This window comes from Pseudophryne corroboree, chromosome 5, assembly GCF_028390025.1.
Source record: "Pseudophryne corroboree isolate aPseCor3 chromosome 5, aPseCor3.hap2, whole genome shotgun sequence".
Taxonomy (NCBI): Eukaryota; Metazoa; Chordata; class Amphibia; order Anura; family Myobatrachidae; genus Pseudophryne; species Pseudophryne corroboree.
This window is the reverse complement of record NC_086448.1, coordinates 816,578,981-816,593,916: the sequence shown is the minus strand read 5'-3', so window position 1 is coordinate 816,593,916 and position 14,936 is coordinate 816,578,981. Positions and strand designations below refer to the sequence as shown.

General features: G+C 47.8%; 1 protein-coding gene across 1 annotated transcript in view; it reads right to left on the bottom strand.

The window, feature by feature from the left end:
* The window catches only part of PKHD1L1 (PKHD1 like 1), a 330,520-nt gene that overhangs the window by 155,519 nt on the left and 160,065 nt on the right, over positions 1–14,936 (bottom strand). Inside the window, exons 46-47 of the mRNA XM_063925269.1 lie at positions 10,719–10,848; positions 8,823–9,064 (exon numbers count right to left, since the gene is read on the bottom strand). Of these exons, the coding sequence (XP_063781339.1) occupies positions 8,823–9,064; positions 10,719–10,848 (372 nt within the window). The remainder of the gene's footprint in view (positions 1–8,822; positions 9,065–10,718; positions 10,849–14,936) is intronic.

The following is a 14,936-nucleotide window of genomic DNA, read 5'->3' as shown; positions in this document are numbered from 1 at the left end:
GACAGTGTGTGAGCAGGGAGCCTGTTTACTTGTACAGAATCCTCCCTGAGGATGGAGTTACCTCTCAGTGCTGTCTCTGGCTGCTGTATTCACAGCACTGTCTCTGCATGGATAGGGCATTCTCTGTAGCTGCTACTTCCTCTGTTCTTATATGGGCAGTGAGCTGTTACTGATGAAACCTCACTGATCTCACTCCCTCTCTCTCCAGAGGAGTTCCTTGCTGCTGGGACTTGCACAATGATACTAGGGCTGACAGGATACTCTGGAACTGACACACAGGAACTCAGCCTCTGCAACTCACTCAGGATCCCACTGCTTGTTCTGCTGTCCTCTCTGCTGTCCCAGCTTACAGCACCCCCCAGTCCTCACACCAATCTCTCCATCACTCCACCCTTCCTCTGGGTTCTCTCTAGGGATTGGCCAATCAGATGAGAGGTGTGGGCTGTGTCCTCCATCACACCATCCACTGTTGCTAGGCTCCAAGAAAAAGGGGGGAAAGGGTAAAGCTGCAGGTTATGTCTGTTTATATGGCAGCCCAGAGTATACAGCTGTCCTTTTTGGCAAAAAGTCTGGGCTACACAGGTTCTCATAGGGTCCTACATGGAGCACCTGGTACAATAAGGCAATGTACATGTCAGTTGAAGGGAGCATGAGTCCTGTAAGTTCTGGGGGATACCACATGCTACATTTACCACATCTACAAACATATCTGAATTAGACCTACTGTCTCTCTCTCCCTAACTTTGTGCCTCTCTCTATCTCTCTCTGATGCTGTCTCTCTCTCCCTGACACTGTCTCTCCCTCTCTCTTCCTGACACTCTCTCTCTCCCTCTCTTCCTGACACTGTCTCTCCCTGACTGTCCTGACTGTCTCTCCTTCTCTCTCCCTGACACTGTCTCTCTCTCCCTAATACGGTGTCTCTTCTCCCTCCCTCTCTCTCTGACACTGTCTCTCCCTCTCTCTCCCTGACACTATCTCTCTCCCTCTCTCTTTCCCTGACAGTCTCTCTCCCGTAACACTGTGCCTCTCTCCCTCTCTCTGATGCTGTATCTCTCTTCCTGACACTGTCTCTCTCCCTGACACTGTCTCTCTCTCCCCCTAACACTGTGTCTCTTCTCACTCTCTCTCTCTGACACTGTGTTTCTCTCTCCCTGACACTGTCTCCCTTTGTCTCTTACCCCCCTCTCTCTCTCCCTAACAGTCTCTCCCTCTCTCTCCCTGCCATTATCTCTTCCCTCTCTGACACTGTCTCTCTTGTTCTCTCTTCCTGACACTGTCTTTCTCCCTGACACTCTCACCCTCTATGCCACTGTCTCTCCCTGCCACTGTCTCTCGCTCTTTCCCTAAGACTGGCATTATACAGAGGTGCAGCAGTATATACATGTGGGCATTATACACAGGTGCAGCAGTATATACATGTGGGTATTATACACAGGTGCAGCAGTATATACATGCGGGCATTATACAGAGGTGCAGCAGTATATACATGTGGGCATTATACACAGGTGCAGCAGTATATACATGTGGGCATTATACACAGGTGCAGCAGTATATACATGTGGGCATTATACACAGGTGCAGCTGGAAATTTGGTGAGTATTGATCAGAGATGTGGACTACGTCACCTGCCATAGACTTTTTACTAGAGATGAGCGCCTGAAATTTTTCGGGTTTTGTGTTTTGGTTTTGGGTTCGGTTCCGCGGCCGTGTTTTGGGTTCGAACGCGTTTTGGCAAAACCTCACCGAATTATTTTTGTCGGATTCGGGTGTGTTTTGGATTCGGGTGTTTTTTTCCAAAAACACTAAAAAACAGCTTAAATCATAGAATTTGGGGGTCATTTTGATCCCAAAGTATTATTAACCTCAAAAACCATAATTTACACTCATTTTCAGTCTATTCTGAATACCTCACACCTCACAATATTATTTTTAGTCCTAAAATTTGCACCGAGGTCGCTGTGTGAGTAAGATAAGCGACCCTAGTGGCCGACACAAACACCGGGCCCATCTAGGAGTGGCACTGCAGTGTCACGCAGGATGCCCCTTCCAAAAAACCCTCCCCAAACAGCACATGACGCAAAGAAAAAAAGAGGCGCAATGAGGTAGCTGTGTGAGTAAGATTAGCGACCCTAGTGGCCGACACAAACACCGGGCCCATCTAGGAGTGGCACTGCAGTGTCACGCAGGTTGGCCCTTCCAAAAAACCCTCCCCAAACAGCACATGACGCAAAGAAAAAAAGAGGCGCAATGAGGTAGCTGTGTGAGTAAGATTAGCGACCCTAGTGGCCGACACAAACACCGGGCCCATCTAGGAGTGGCACTGCAGTGTCACGCAGGATGGCCCTTCCAAAAAACCCTCCCCAAACAGCACATGACGCAAAGAAAAAAAGAGGCGCAATGAGGTAGCTGTGTGAGTAAGATTAGCGACCCTAGTGGCCGACACAAACACCGGGCCCATCTAGGAGTGGCACTGCAGTGTCACGCAGGATGTCCCTTCCAAAAAACCCTCCCCAAACAGCACATGACGCAAAGAAAAAAAGAGGCGCAATGAGGTAGCTGTGTGAGTAAGATTAGCGACCCTAGTGGCCGACACAAACACCGGGCACATCTAGGAGTGGCACTGCAGTGTCACGCAGGATGTCCCTTCCAAAAAACCCTCCCCAAACAGCACATGACGCAAAGAAAAAAAGAGGCGCAATGAGGTAGCTGTGTGAGTAAGATTAGCGACCCTAGTGGCCGACACAAACACCGGGCCCATCTAGGAGTGGCACTGCAGTGTCACGCAGGATGTCCCTTCCAAAAAACCCTCCCCAATCAGCACATGATGCAAAGAAAAAGAAAAGAAAAAAGAGGTGCAAGATGGAATTATCCTTGGGCCCTCCCACCCACCCTTATGTTGTATAAACAAAACAGGACATGCACACTTTAACCAACCCATCATTTCAGTGACAGGGTCTGCCACACGACTGTGACTGATATGACGGGTTGGTTTGGACCCCCCCCAAAAAAGAAGCAATTAATCTCTCCTTGCACAAACTGGCTCTACAGAGGCAAGATGTCCACCTCATCTTCACCCTCCGATATATCACCGTGTACATCCCCCTCCTCACAGATTATCAATTCGTCCCCACTGGAATCCACCATCTCAGCTCCCTGTGTACTTTGTGGAGGCAATTGCTGCTGGTCAATGTCTCCGCGGAGGAATTGATTATAATTCATTTTAATGAACATCATCTTCTCCACATTTTCTGGATGTAACCTCGTACGCCGATTGCTGACAAGGTGAGCGGCGGCACTAAACACTCTTTCGGAGTACACACTTGTGGGAGGGCAACTTAGGTAGAATAAAGCCAGTTTGTGCAAGGGCCTCCAAATTGCCTCTTTTTCCTGCCAGTATAAGTACGGACTGTGTGACGTGCCTACTTGGATGCGGTCACTCATATAATCCTCCACCATTCTATCAATGTTGAGAGAATCATATGCAGTGACAGTAGACGACATGTCCGTAATCGTTGTCAGGTCCTTCAGTCCGGACCAGATGTCAGCATCAGCAGTCGCTCCAGACTGCCCTGCATCACCGCCAGCGGGTGGGCTCGGAATTCTGAGCCTTTTCCTCGCACCCCCAGTTGCGGGAGAATGTGAAGGAGGAGATGTTGACAGGTCGCGTTCCGCTTGACTTGACAATTTTGTCACCAGCAGGTCTTTCAACCCCAGCAGACCTGTGTCTGCCGGAAAGAGAGATCCAAGGTAGGCTTTAAATCTAGGATCGAGCACGGTGGCCAAAATGTAGTGCTCTGATTTCAACAGATTGACCACCCGTGAATCCTTGTTAAGCGAATTAAGGGCTGCATCCACAAGTCCCACATGCCTAGCGGAATCGCTCCCTTTTAGCTCCTTCTTCAATGCCTCCAGCTTCTTCTGCAAAAGCCTGATGAGGGGAATGACCTGACTCAGGCTGGCAGTGTCTGAACTGACTTCACGTGTGGCAAGTTCAAAGGGCATCAGAACCTTGCACAACGTTGAAATCATTCTCCACTGCACTTGAGACAGGTGCATTCCATCTCCTATATCGTGCTCAATTGTATAGGCTTGAATGGCCTTTTGCTGCTCCTCCAACCTCTGAAGCATATAGAGGGTTGAATTCCACCTCGTTACCACTTCTTGCTTCAGATGATGGCAGGGCAGGTTCAGTAGTTTTTGGTGGTGCTCCAGTCTTCTGTACGTGGTGCCTGTACGCCGAAAGTGTCCCGCAATTTTTCTGGCCACCGACAGCATCTCTTGCACGCCCCTGTCGTTTTTAAAAAAATTCTGCACCACCAAATTCAAGGTATGTGCAAAACATGGGACGTGCTGGAATTTGCCCATATTTAATGCACACACAATATTGCTGGCGTTGTCCGATGCCACAAATCCACAGGAGAGTCCAATTGGGGTAAGCCATTCCGCGATGATCTTCCTCAGTTGCCGTAAGAGGTTTTCAGCTGTGTGCGTATTCTGGAAAGCGGTGATACAAAGCGTAGCCTGCCTAGGAAAGAGTTGGCGTTTGCGAGATGCTGCTACTGGTGCCGCCGCTGCTGTTCTTGCGGCGGGAGTCCATACATCTACCCAGTGGGCTGTCACAGTCATATAGTCCTGACCCTGCCCTGCTCCACTTGTCCACATGTCCGTGGTTAAGTGGACATTGGGTACAACTGCATTTTTTAGGAGACTGGTGAGTCTTTTTCTGACGTCCGTGTACATTCTCGGTATCGCCTGCCTAGAGAAGTGGAACCTAGATGGTATTTGGTAACGGGGGCACACTGCCTCAATAAATTGTCTAGTTCCCTGTGAACTAACGGCGGATACCGGACGCACGTCTAACACCAACATAGTTGTCAAGGACTCAGTTATCCGCTTTGCAGTAGGATGACTGCTGTGATATTTCATCTTCCTCGCAAAGGACTGTTGAACAGTCAATTGCTTACTGGAAGTAGTACAAGTGGGCTTACGACTTCCCCTCTGGGATGACCATCGACTCCCAGCGGCAACAACAGCAGCGCCAGCAGCAGTAGGCGTTACACGCAAGGATGCATCGGAGGAATCCCAGGCAGGAGAGGACTCGTCAGACTTGCCAGTGACATGGCCTGCAGGACTATTGGCATTCCTGGGGAAGGAGGAAATTGACACTGAGGGAGTTGGTGGGGTGGTTTGCGTGAGCTTGGTTACAAGAGGAAGGGATTTACTGGTCAGTGGACTGCTTCCGCTGTCACCCAAAGTTTTTGAACTTGTCACTGACTTATTATGAATGCGCTGCAGGTGACGTATAAGGGAGGATGTTCCGAGGTGGTTAACGTCCTTACCCCTACTTATTACAGCTTGACAAAGGGAACACACGGCTTGACACCTGTTGTCCGCATTTCTGGTGAAATACCTCCACACCGAAGAGCTGATTTTTTTGGTATTTTCACCTGGCATGTCAACGGCCATATTCCTCCCACGGACAACAGGTGTCTCCCCGGGTGCCTGACTTAAACAAACCACCTCACCATCAGAATCCTCCTGGTCAATTTCCTCCCCAGCGCCAGCAACACCCATATCCTCCTCATCCTGGTGTACTTCAACACTGACATCTTCAATCTGACTATCAGGAACTGGACTGCGGGTGCTCCTTCCAGCACTTGCAGGGGGCGTGCAAATGGTGGAAGGCGCATGCTCTTCACGTCCAGTGTTGGGAAGGTCAGGCATCGCAACCGACACAATTGGACTCTCCTTGTGGATTTGGGATTTCAAAGAACGCACAGTTCTTTGCGGTGCTTTTGCCAGCTTGAGTCTTTTCAGTTTTCTAGCGAGAGGCTGAGTGCTTCCATCCTCATGTGAAGCTGAACCACTAGCCATGAACATAGGCCAGGGCCTCAGCCGTTCCTTGCCACTCCGTGTGGTAAATGGCATATTGGCAAGTTTACGCTTCTCCTCCGACAATTTTATTTTAGGTTTTGGAGTCCTTTTTTTTCTGATATTTGGTGTTTTGGATTTGACATGCTCTGTACTATGACATTGGGCATCGGCCTTGGCAGACGACGTTGCTGGCATTTCATCGTCTCGGCCATGACTAGTGGCAGCAGCTTCAGCACGAGGTGGAAGTGGATCTTGATCTTTCCCTAATTTTGGAACCTCAACTTTTTTGTTCTCCATATTTTATAGGCAGAACTAAAAGGCACCTCAGGTAAACAATGGAGATGGATGGATTGGATACTAGTATACAATTATGGACGGACTGCCACGGTTAAGTGGTATAAAAAAACCACGGTTAGGTGGTATATAATACAATTATGGATGGACGGACTGCCTGCCGAGTGCCGACACAGAGGTAGCCACAGCCGTGAACTACCGCACTATACACTGGTTGATAAAGAGATAGTAGTATACTCGTAACAACTAGTATGACGACGGTATAAAGAATGAAAAAAAACCCACGGTTAGGTGGTATATATTATAATACAATTATGGTTGGACGGACTGCCTGCCGAGTGCCGACACAGAGGTAGCCACAGCCGTGAACTACCGCACTGTACACTGGTTGATAAAGAGATAGTAGTATACTCGTAACAACTAGTATGACGACGGTATAAAGAATGAAAAAAAAACCACGGTTAGGTGGTATATATTATAATACAATTATGGATGGACGGACTGCCTGCCGAGTGCCGACACAGAGGTAGCCACAGCCGTGAACTACCGCACTGTACACTGGTTGATAAAGAGATAGTAGTATACTCGTAACAACTAGTATGACGACGGTATAAAGAATGAAAAAAAAACCACGGTTAGGTGGTATATAATACAATTATGGTTGGACGGACTGCCTGCCGAGTGCCGACACAGAGGTAGCCACAGCCGTGAACTACCGCACTGTACACTGGTTGATAAAGAGATAGTAGTATACTCGTAACAACTAGTATGACGACGGTATAAAGAATGAAAAAAAAACCACGGTTAGGTGGTATATAATACAATTATGGTTGGACGGACTGCCTGCCGAGTGCCGACACAGAGGTAGCCACAGCCGTGAACTACCGCACTGTACACTGGTTGATAAAGAGATAGTAGTATACTCGTAACAACTAGTATGACGACGGTATAAAGAATGAAAAAAAAACCACGGTTAGGTGGTATATATTATAATACAATTATGGTTGGACGGACTGCCTGCCGAGTGCCGACACAGAGGTAGCCACAGCCGTGAACTACCGCACTGTACACTGGTTGATAAAGAGATAGTAGTATACTCGTAACAACTAGTATGACGACGGTATAAAGAATGAAAAAAAAAACACGGTTAGGTGGTATATATTATAATACAATTATGGATGGACGGACTGCCTGCCGAGTGCCGACACAGAGGTAGCCACAGCCGTGAACTACCGCACTGTACACTGGTTGATAAAGAGATAGTAGTATACTCGTAACAACTAGTATGACGACGGTATAAAGAATGAAAAAAAAACCACGGTTAGGTGGTATATAATACAATTATGGTTGGACGGACTGCCTGCCGAGTGCCGACACAGAGGTAGCCACAGCCGTGAACTACCGCACTGTACACTGGTTGATAAAGAGATAGTAGTATACTCGTAACAACTAGTATGACGACGGTATAAAGAATGAAAAAAAAACCACGGTTAGGTGGTATATATTATAATACAATTATGGATGGACGGACTGCCTGCCGAGTGCCGACACAGAGGTAGCCACAGCCGTGAACTACCGCACTGTACTGTGTCTGCTGCTAATATAGACTGGTTGATAAAGAGATAGTATACAATACTACTAATATACTGGTGGTCAGGCACTGGTCACCACTAGTCACACTGGCAGTGGCACTCCTGCAGCAAAAGTGTGCACTGTTTAATTTTAATATAATATTATTTATCATGTACTCCTGGCTCCTGCTATAACAACCTGCAGTGCTCCCCAGTCTCCCCCACAATTATAAGCTTTATATACAATACATTGATGTGCAGCACACTGGGCTGAGCAGTGCACACAGACTGAGTCACTGTGTGACTGTGTATCGTTTTTTTCAGGCAGAGAACGGATATATTAAATAAAACAAACAACTGCACTGTCTCTGGTGGTCACTGGTCACTGTGGTCGTCAGTCACTAAACTCTGTCTGCACTCTCTTCTAATCTACAGTATCACAGCAATCTCTCTCTCTCTCTCTCTTCTAAATCTAATCTAAATGGAGAGGACGCCAGCCACGTCCTCTCCCTATCAATCTCAATGCACGTGTGAAAATGGCGGCGACGCGCGGCTCCTTATATAGAATCCGAGTCTCGCGAGAATCCGACAGCGTCATGATGACGTTCGGGCGCGCTCGGGTTAACCGAGCAAGGCGGGAAGATCCGAGTCGCTCGGACCCGTGAAAAAAAAAGTGAAGTTCGTGCGGGTTCGGATTCAAAGAAACCGAACCCGCTCATCTCTACTTTTTACTCCAGAGTTTTGACTATAAAAATGATTACAATAATACAAAGAAGATATATCCACTATATTCTTTATATTCTTCATAAGATTTATGTAGTCAAAACTCTGGTTTAAACATTAGTATGACAGGAAAGGGTCTGCCTCACCTCACCGCACGCCAGTGTTCTCCAAAGTATACTTTAATTAACCTTTGAGTGAGTGATGGGGCAGAACCACTAGATATTTTTGTAACATTTAATCTTTGCTTTAGTTCCAATACTTTTTTTCCCATTGGGCCTGGGTGCAGAATCACCAGTACCAGTAGTTGACTGAAAACCTAGCCTGCCTGGTGGGTTTTCCGCAGATAAATCAGATATTTACCGGTATCAAATCCATCTGGACATGCTGGTATTGTGTCGCTCCATTCCACATTGGTACTCCCTCTGACGAGGATGTTCCTGGTAAGTACACCTACTTCTGCTCTTGCTTCAAACACAGTGTTATCAGGTAGAGTGACTGATATACCCAAGTGCTTGTACACCAATGGCGCCGTTAAAGTCACATTTTTGCCATCTGGAGATATGGAGTCTATAGTGCGCTTCTCAGTCTCTTTTTGACTATGTCTGTTAAAAGAAAAAACTTTCAATGAGTAGCAGAGATGGCGTAGTGGTTAGTATTACTGCTTCAAAGCATTGAGGTCTTGGGTTTGATTCCCACCATGGGCAAAAGCATATTAGCTGATTAATTGGCTCCTGATTAAAATGTCCCCTATGTGTGTATATGTCTACATGAGGTAGGCTAATATAGACTGTAAGCTCCACTGGGGCAGAGACTGATGTGAATGTCCAAATATTCTCTGTAAAGTGCTGTGGGCAAAACCATTTTCAGTGCAGGTGGGACAGACGTAACATGTGCAGACATAGTTGGATTATGGTGGGCTATATTGTTTCTGTGCAGGGTAAATACTGGCTGCTTTATTTTTACACTGCAATTAAGATTTCAGTTTGGACACACACCACCCAAATGTAAGTCTCTCTGCACATGTTTCGTCTCTCTGCACATGTTCCATCTGTCCCACTTGCAGTGCAGCATGGTTTTGCCCAGTTGCTTGCTTTTTTGGATTGCTATGAAACCTGAACAAGACCCAATATAAATAACTGCTAATAAATCATTTTCAATTAACTAACACGATTAGACCAATACTTGTGAGAATAAGCAATAAAATAAAATTGTCCATCCCTTGGGGCTGAGTTGGAAGCACAGCAAAAGCACAGCCCAAAAAAAAAAAAGCAAGTAATTTTGTATCTGGAACAATTGTGCCGCAATGCAAGTGGTGCAGATACATGTATTATTTTTGCAGGGTAAATACTGGCTGCTTTCGCATGTAGCCCACAAATCATACTTACCTACTCTCCCGGAAGCTGCGGGAGGCTCCCGTTTTTTGGGGTAGCCCCCCGCACCCCCGGAAGAGTGGGCAGGTCTCCCGCATCCTGCTCGCACCCTAGTGATGCGAGCAGGATGGAGAGATAACCTCCCGATTCGCGGGTCCGTCGGGTGGAGAAGGGGTTAAAATGACGCAAATCGCGTCATTTTAGCCCCGCCCCCTCCCCGCAGACCCGCGAATCGCGGCATTTCCCGATCCGGCGGGCGGGGTTTAGTGATGTCACAGTCCGGACCCGCCCCCCGAAGTCACTGCAGCGTCTCCTCTCCGGGCTTCTCCCGGAGAGGAGAAAGAAAATGTCGGTAAGTATGCCACAAATGCTGGGTAGCTTTCAGCAAGTTGGGACACTCCCCTCCCAAATCTAATCTCTCTGCAGATGTTACATCTCCCCCACTTGCATTGCAGCATGGATTTAACATGGTGCAAAGTTGCCGTGGGAGGTTTGACCTTTGTGAAAAAGCTGTTTCACTAGCGGTCCATCTAAGCAATTCATGTATTGCAATGCTGTAACAGGGCATTACGGCGCCATGTGCTGGCCACGCCCCCTGACTGAATGACAACGTTACAGTACAAACCCAACCGACTCGGTGTGTCCCGTGTTCTGGACTTGAACTTTAAGAATGTTAGGGATCCACCTAATGAGGTCACCTGGCCATGCTAGGTGGGCCCATATTTACGGCCAAAAATGGTGTTAAGAGCCTCAGTTTTGCTCCATGTTAAATTGCAGGTTTAATTATAATTGCTCTTATTATCAGTATTCTTACTGCTTAAAGTGTGCACCAGCCCCTCTACCATAGGTTTAGGCTCTACCTGGTTATCTAGAGAAGCGTACGTACCTGTGTCCTGTCGATGCGATCACTATTTCATCCCCAGCTTTCCAGGTGACACTTTTCTGTAGAATCAGTGTAGAGCTTCCTGCCTCAGCAGTCTGAGCGAGCCGGGTCCACGTCACAGGTATTGGGATACCTAAAAATAGGATTTTAATTACTTACCAGTAAATAATTTTCTCGTAGTCTGTAGAGGATACTGGGGTTCCATTTAGTACCATGGGGTATAGACAGGTCCACTAGGAGCCATGGGCACTTTAAGAATTTGATGGTGTGGGCTGGCTCCTCCCTTTCTGCCCCTCCTACCAGACTCAGTCTAGGAAACTGTGCCCGAGTAGATGGACATACTTTGAGAGAAGGATAGATAAGGATAGTGGTGAGATTCTGAATCAGCACACACAAGAGGAAAGCCAAGCTAACCAAACTTGAAACAGGAACAGCAACAGCTGAACCAAACAACAATACGTAACCAAGTAACAGTGCAGGAAGAACGAAGCATCGGGCGGGCGCCCAGTATCCTCTACGGACTACGAGAAAAGGATTTACCGGTAGGTAATTAAAATCCTATTTTCTCTTATGTCCTAGAGGATACTCAGAATCCATTTAGTACCATGGGGAAGTACCAAAGCTCCCAAACCGGGTGGGAGAGTGCTGAGATTCCTGCAGAACTGATTGACCAAACTGAAGGTGTCACGATCCGGGTATCTGGACGCCATTTCTTACCCATCAGATGCCTCCTAAGGCTGGCTCAGCGCTCCAGGACCGGATCCCATCTGTTATCCTAATGTTCACATTCCTGCATCCTCTCCTGTCTCTCTGAGACGCTGTCACAGTAACGCCTTATTACATCTGGCATGGCGTCTCCCGCGGCCTCCGCCGCCGTCCCTGAGCTTCTGCATGCAGAGTGTCAGAGTGGCGATTACGTCAGCCGCGGCCTCCGCTGTGTCCGCGTGGTTGGATGTGCACTTGTCAGCCTGGCGTCTCCTGTCTCCAGTGGCCGGCGCCGCCATTACTGTTTTCATTACCACATGGATTACAAACCAAACTTCCCTCCAAGTGTCTGCATGGGCGCAGCCATCTTGGATTCTGTCAGTTGATCATTTCCTCCAATCTGTTGTCAGTATTTTTAATCTGCATAATTGCCAAGCCAATCCCTTCCTTGCTGCAGGTATAAATACACTGTGCCTGAGCAAGGAAGGCGTCAGTGCTTTGGTTGTCAAACCTAGTTCCTGTTTGTCTCTCTCCTGTGATTGTCTTCCAGGTTCCAGCTCCTGTCTCAAGACTTCCACCATAGAGACCCGCACCAGCATTCCACCTGCGGTGTAGCCTGACTCTCCAATCCATTGTGGATTCATCTGTTTCCAGCTATAACATTACCTGCTTCCAGCTCAGCTTCCAGCAGAGTACAGCTTCTCTTAAAGGGCCGGTGTCCTTTCAACACTTTACCACTCTCCACCGGTATTATTATTTCTCCGCTCTCAAGTTCTACATTTCAGTTCATATTTCATCGCTCCCAAGTTCATTTATTATTTAACTGGTTCCAGCCAGTATCCACTCCGTGCTAACAACAGTCTGGTTCCAGCCAGTATCCGCAGCAGCTGTTTTATCTTCAGCAACCCAGCTTTTCCTGGAACACCAGCTGGCACAATCCTGGGTTATCTCCATTGCTACAGTCGGGCCTGGTAAGGACTTTCCATCTAGAAGATCATAAGAACTATCTCACACTACCAGTGCCCTGTGGCTCCTGCCATCCTGTAGTACCCAGGAACTGTATTTATTCTTTGCTGACTTTTACGTTTTCTTTTACTGCTGCTGTGTTGCGGAGTTGTCATAATAAACATCATTGACTTTTATCCAAGTTGTCGTGGTCACGCCTTCGGGCAGTTATTATTCATGTTACTTACATGTCCAGGGGTCTGATACAACCTCCCAGGTTCCGGTACATCTCAGCCCCTACAACTGAGGCTGCCTCCCGTCAGCTCAGGCCCTCAGTTGTGACAGTAAGCACTGACCTAATGAATCCAGCCGGAGACCAGGATCAAGCGGCCAGGCCGATGCAAGAACTGGCAGCCCGACTAGAACATCAGGAGGCTGCACAGGGCCACATCATCCGCTGTCTCCAGGATTTCTCTACTCGGCTGGATGGGATTCAGACAACTCTCCGTGGATCAGGCGCGTCTGGTGCGTCAACCACAGTGACTCCAGCTATAACCCCACCCACCTTACCCATTTCTGCTCCACGTCTTCATCTTCCAACGCCAGCAAAATTTGACGGATCTCCAAGATTCTGCAGGGGATTTCTCAACCAGTGTGAGATTCAGTTTGAGCTACAACCTGGCAATTTTCCCAGTGACCGTACAAAAATTGCCTACATTATTTCTCTTCTCAGTGGCTCAGCCCTTGATTGGGCATCACCGTTATGGGAGAGGTCCGACACCCTGCTATCTTCCTACACTGCCTTCGTGTCAACATTCAGGCGCATCTTCGACGAGCCAGGCCGGGTAACCTCAGCTTCATCCGAGATTCTCCGTTTACGCCAGGGGTCACGTACTGTAGGACAATATCTGATACAGTTCCAGATCCTGGCATCCGAACTGGCATGGAACGACGAGGCCCTGTATGCTGCATTCTGGCATGGCTTATCTGAGCGTATTAAAGATGAGTTAGCTACCAGAGACTTACCTTCTAAGTTAGATGAGCTAATCTCACTCTGCACGAAAGTTGATTTACGTTTCAGAGAGAGAGCAACTGAGCGTGGAAGATCATCTGCTCCAAAATCTTCTGCTCCTCCTCCTCGTCAACTGTCACCATCTAAAGATGAGCCCATGCAACTTGGCCGTTCCCGTTTAACTCCTGCTGAGCGCCGAAGACGTCTCTCCGAGTCTCTCTGTCTCTATTGTGCAGCTCCGTCTCACACCATTAATGCCTGTCCCAAACGTCCGGGAAACTCCAAATCCTAGCTCGCCAAGGTGAGGGCCGGCTAGGAGTAATGATCTCCTCTCCATCTCCTCAAGATTGTAATCTCCCAGTCTCGCTTCAAGTTGCTCAACGTTATCGGAACGTCATTGCCCTCCTTGATTCCGGAGCAGCTGGGAACTTTATTACCGAAGCCTATGTTAAACGGTGGTCCCTACCCACCGAGAGACTTCCTTCGTCCATTTCTTTAACTGCCGTGGATGGCAGCAAAATTTTTGATGCAGTTATTTCTTTAAGGACTCTACCAGTTCGTCTGAGAGTGGGAGTTCTTCATTCCGAACTTATTTCTTTTTTAGTGATTCCAAGAGCCACACATCCTGTGGTCCTGGGCCTTCCATGGCTCCGTCTTCACAATCCTACAATTGATTGGATGACTACGCAAATCCTGGCATGGGGTTCCTCCTGTGCTGAGACATGTTTGTTTAAAGTATTGCCTGTCTGTTCTTCCTCCCCCAGGTCGTCTGATGTTCCACCTCCTCCATATCAAGATTTCACGGATGTGTTCAGTAAAGCTTCTGCTGATATCCTTCCTCCTCATAGAGAATGGGACTGCCCGATTGATCTCGTTCCAGGGAAGGTTCCACCTCGAGGCCGAACTTATCCGTTGTCTCTGCCTGAGACGCATTCTATGGAGGAATACATTAAAGAGAACCTAGCAAAGGGGTTCATTCGACCTTCTTCTTCCCCAGCCGGCGCAGGCTTCTTTTTTGTAAAAAAGAAAGATGGTGGTCTGCGGCCGTGCATCGACTACAGAGGTTTGAACGACATTACCATCAAGAACCGTTATCCTTTACCCCTGATTACTGAGCTCTTTGACAGAGTTAGCGGAGCTACCATCTTTACAAAGCTGGACTTGAGAGGTGCATACAATCTCATCCGGATCCGTGAGGGTGACGAGTGGAAGACCGCCTTTAACACCCGTGACGGACATTATGAGTACCTCGTCATGCCCTTCGGATTGAGTAATGCTCCAGCTGTCTTCCAGCATTTTGTCAATGAGATCTTCAGAGACATTCTATACCGTCATGTCGTGGTCTATCTAGACGATATCCTCATTTTTGCCAACGATTTAGAGGAACATCGTTTTTGGGTTAAAGAGGTTCTGTCCCGTCTCCGTGTCAATCATCTCTATTGCAAATTAGAGAAATGCGTCTTTGAAGTCAATTCCATTCCGTTTCTAGGGTACATTGTGTCCGGTTCCGGACTAGAGATGGATCCTGAGAAACTACAAGCAATCCAAAATTGGCCGAT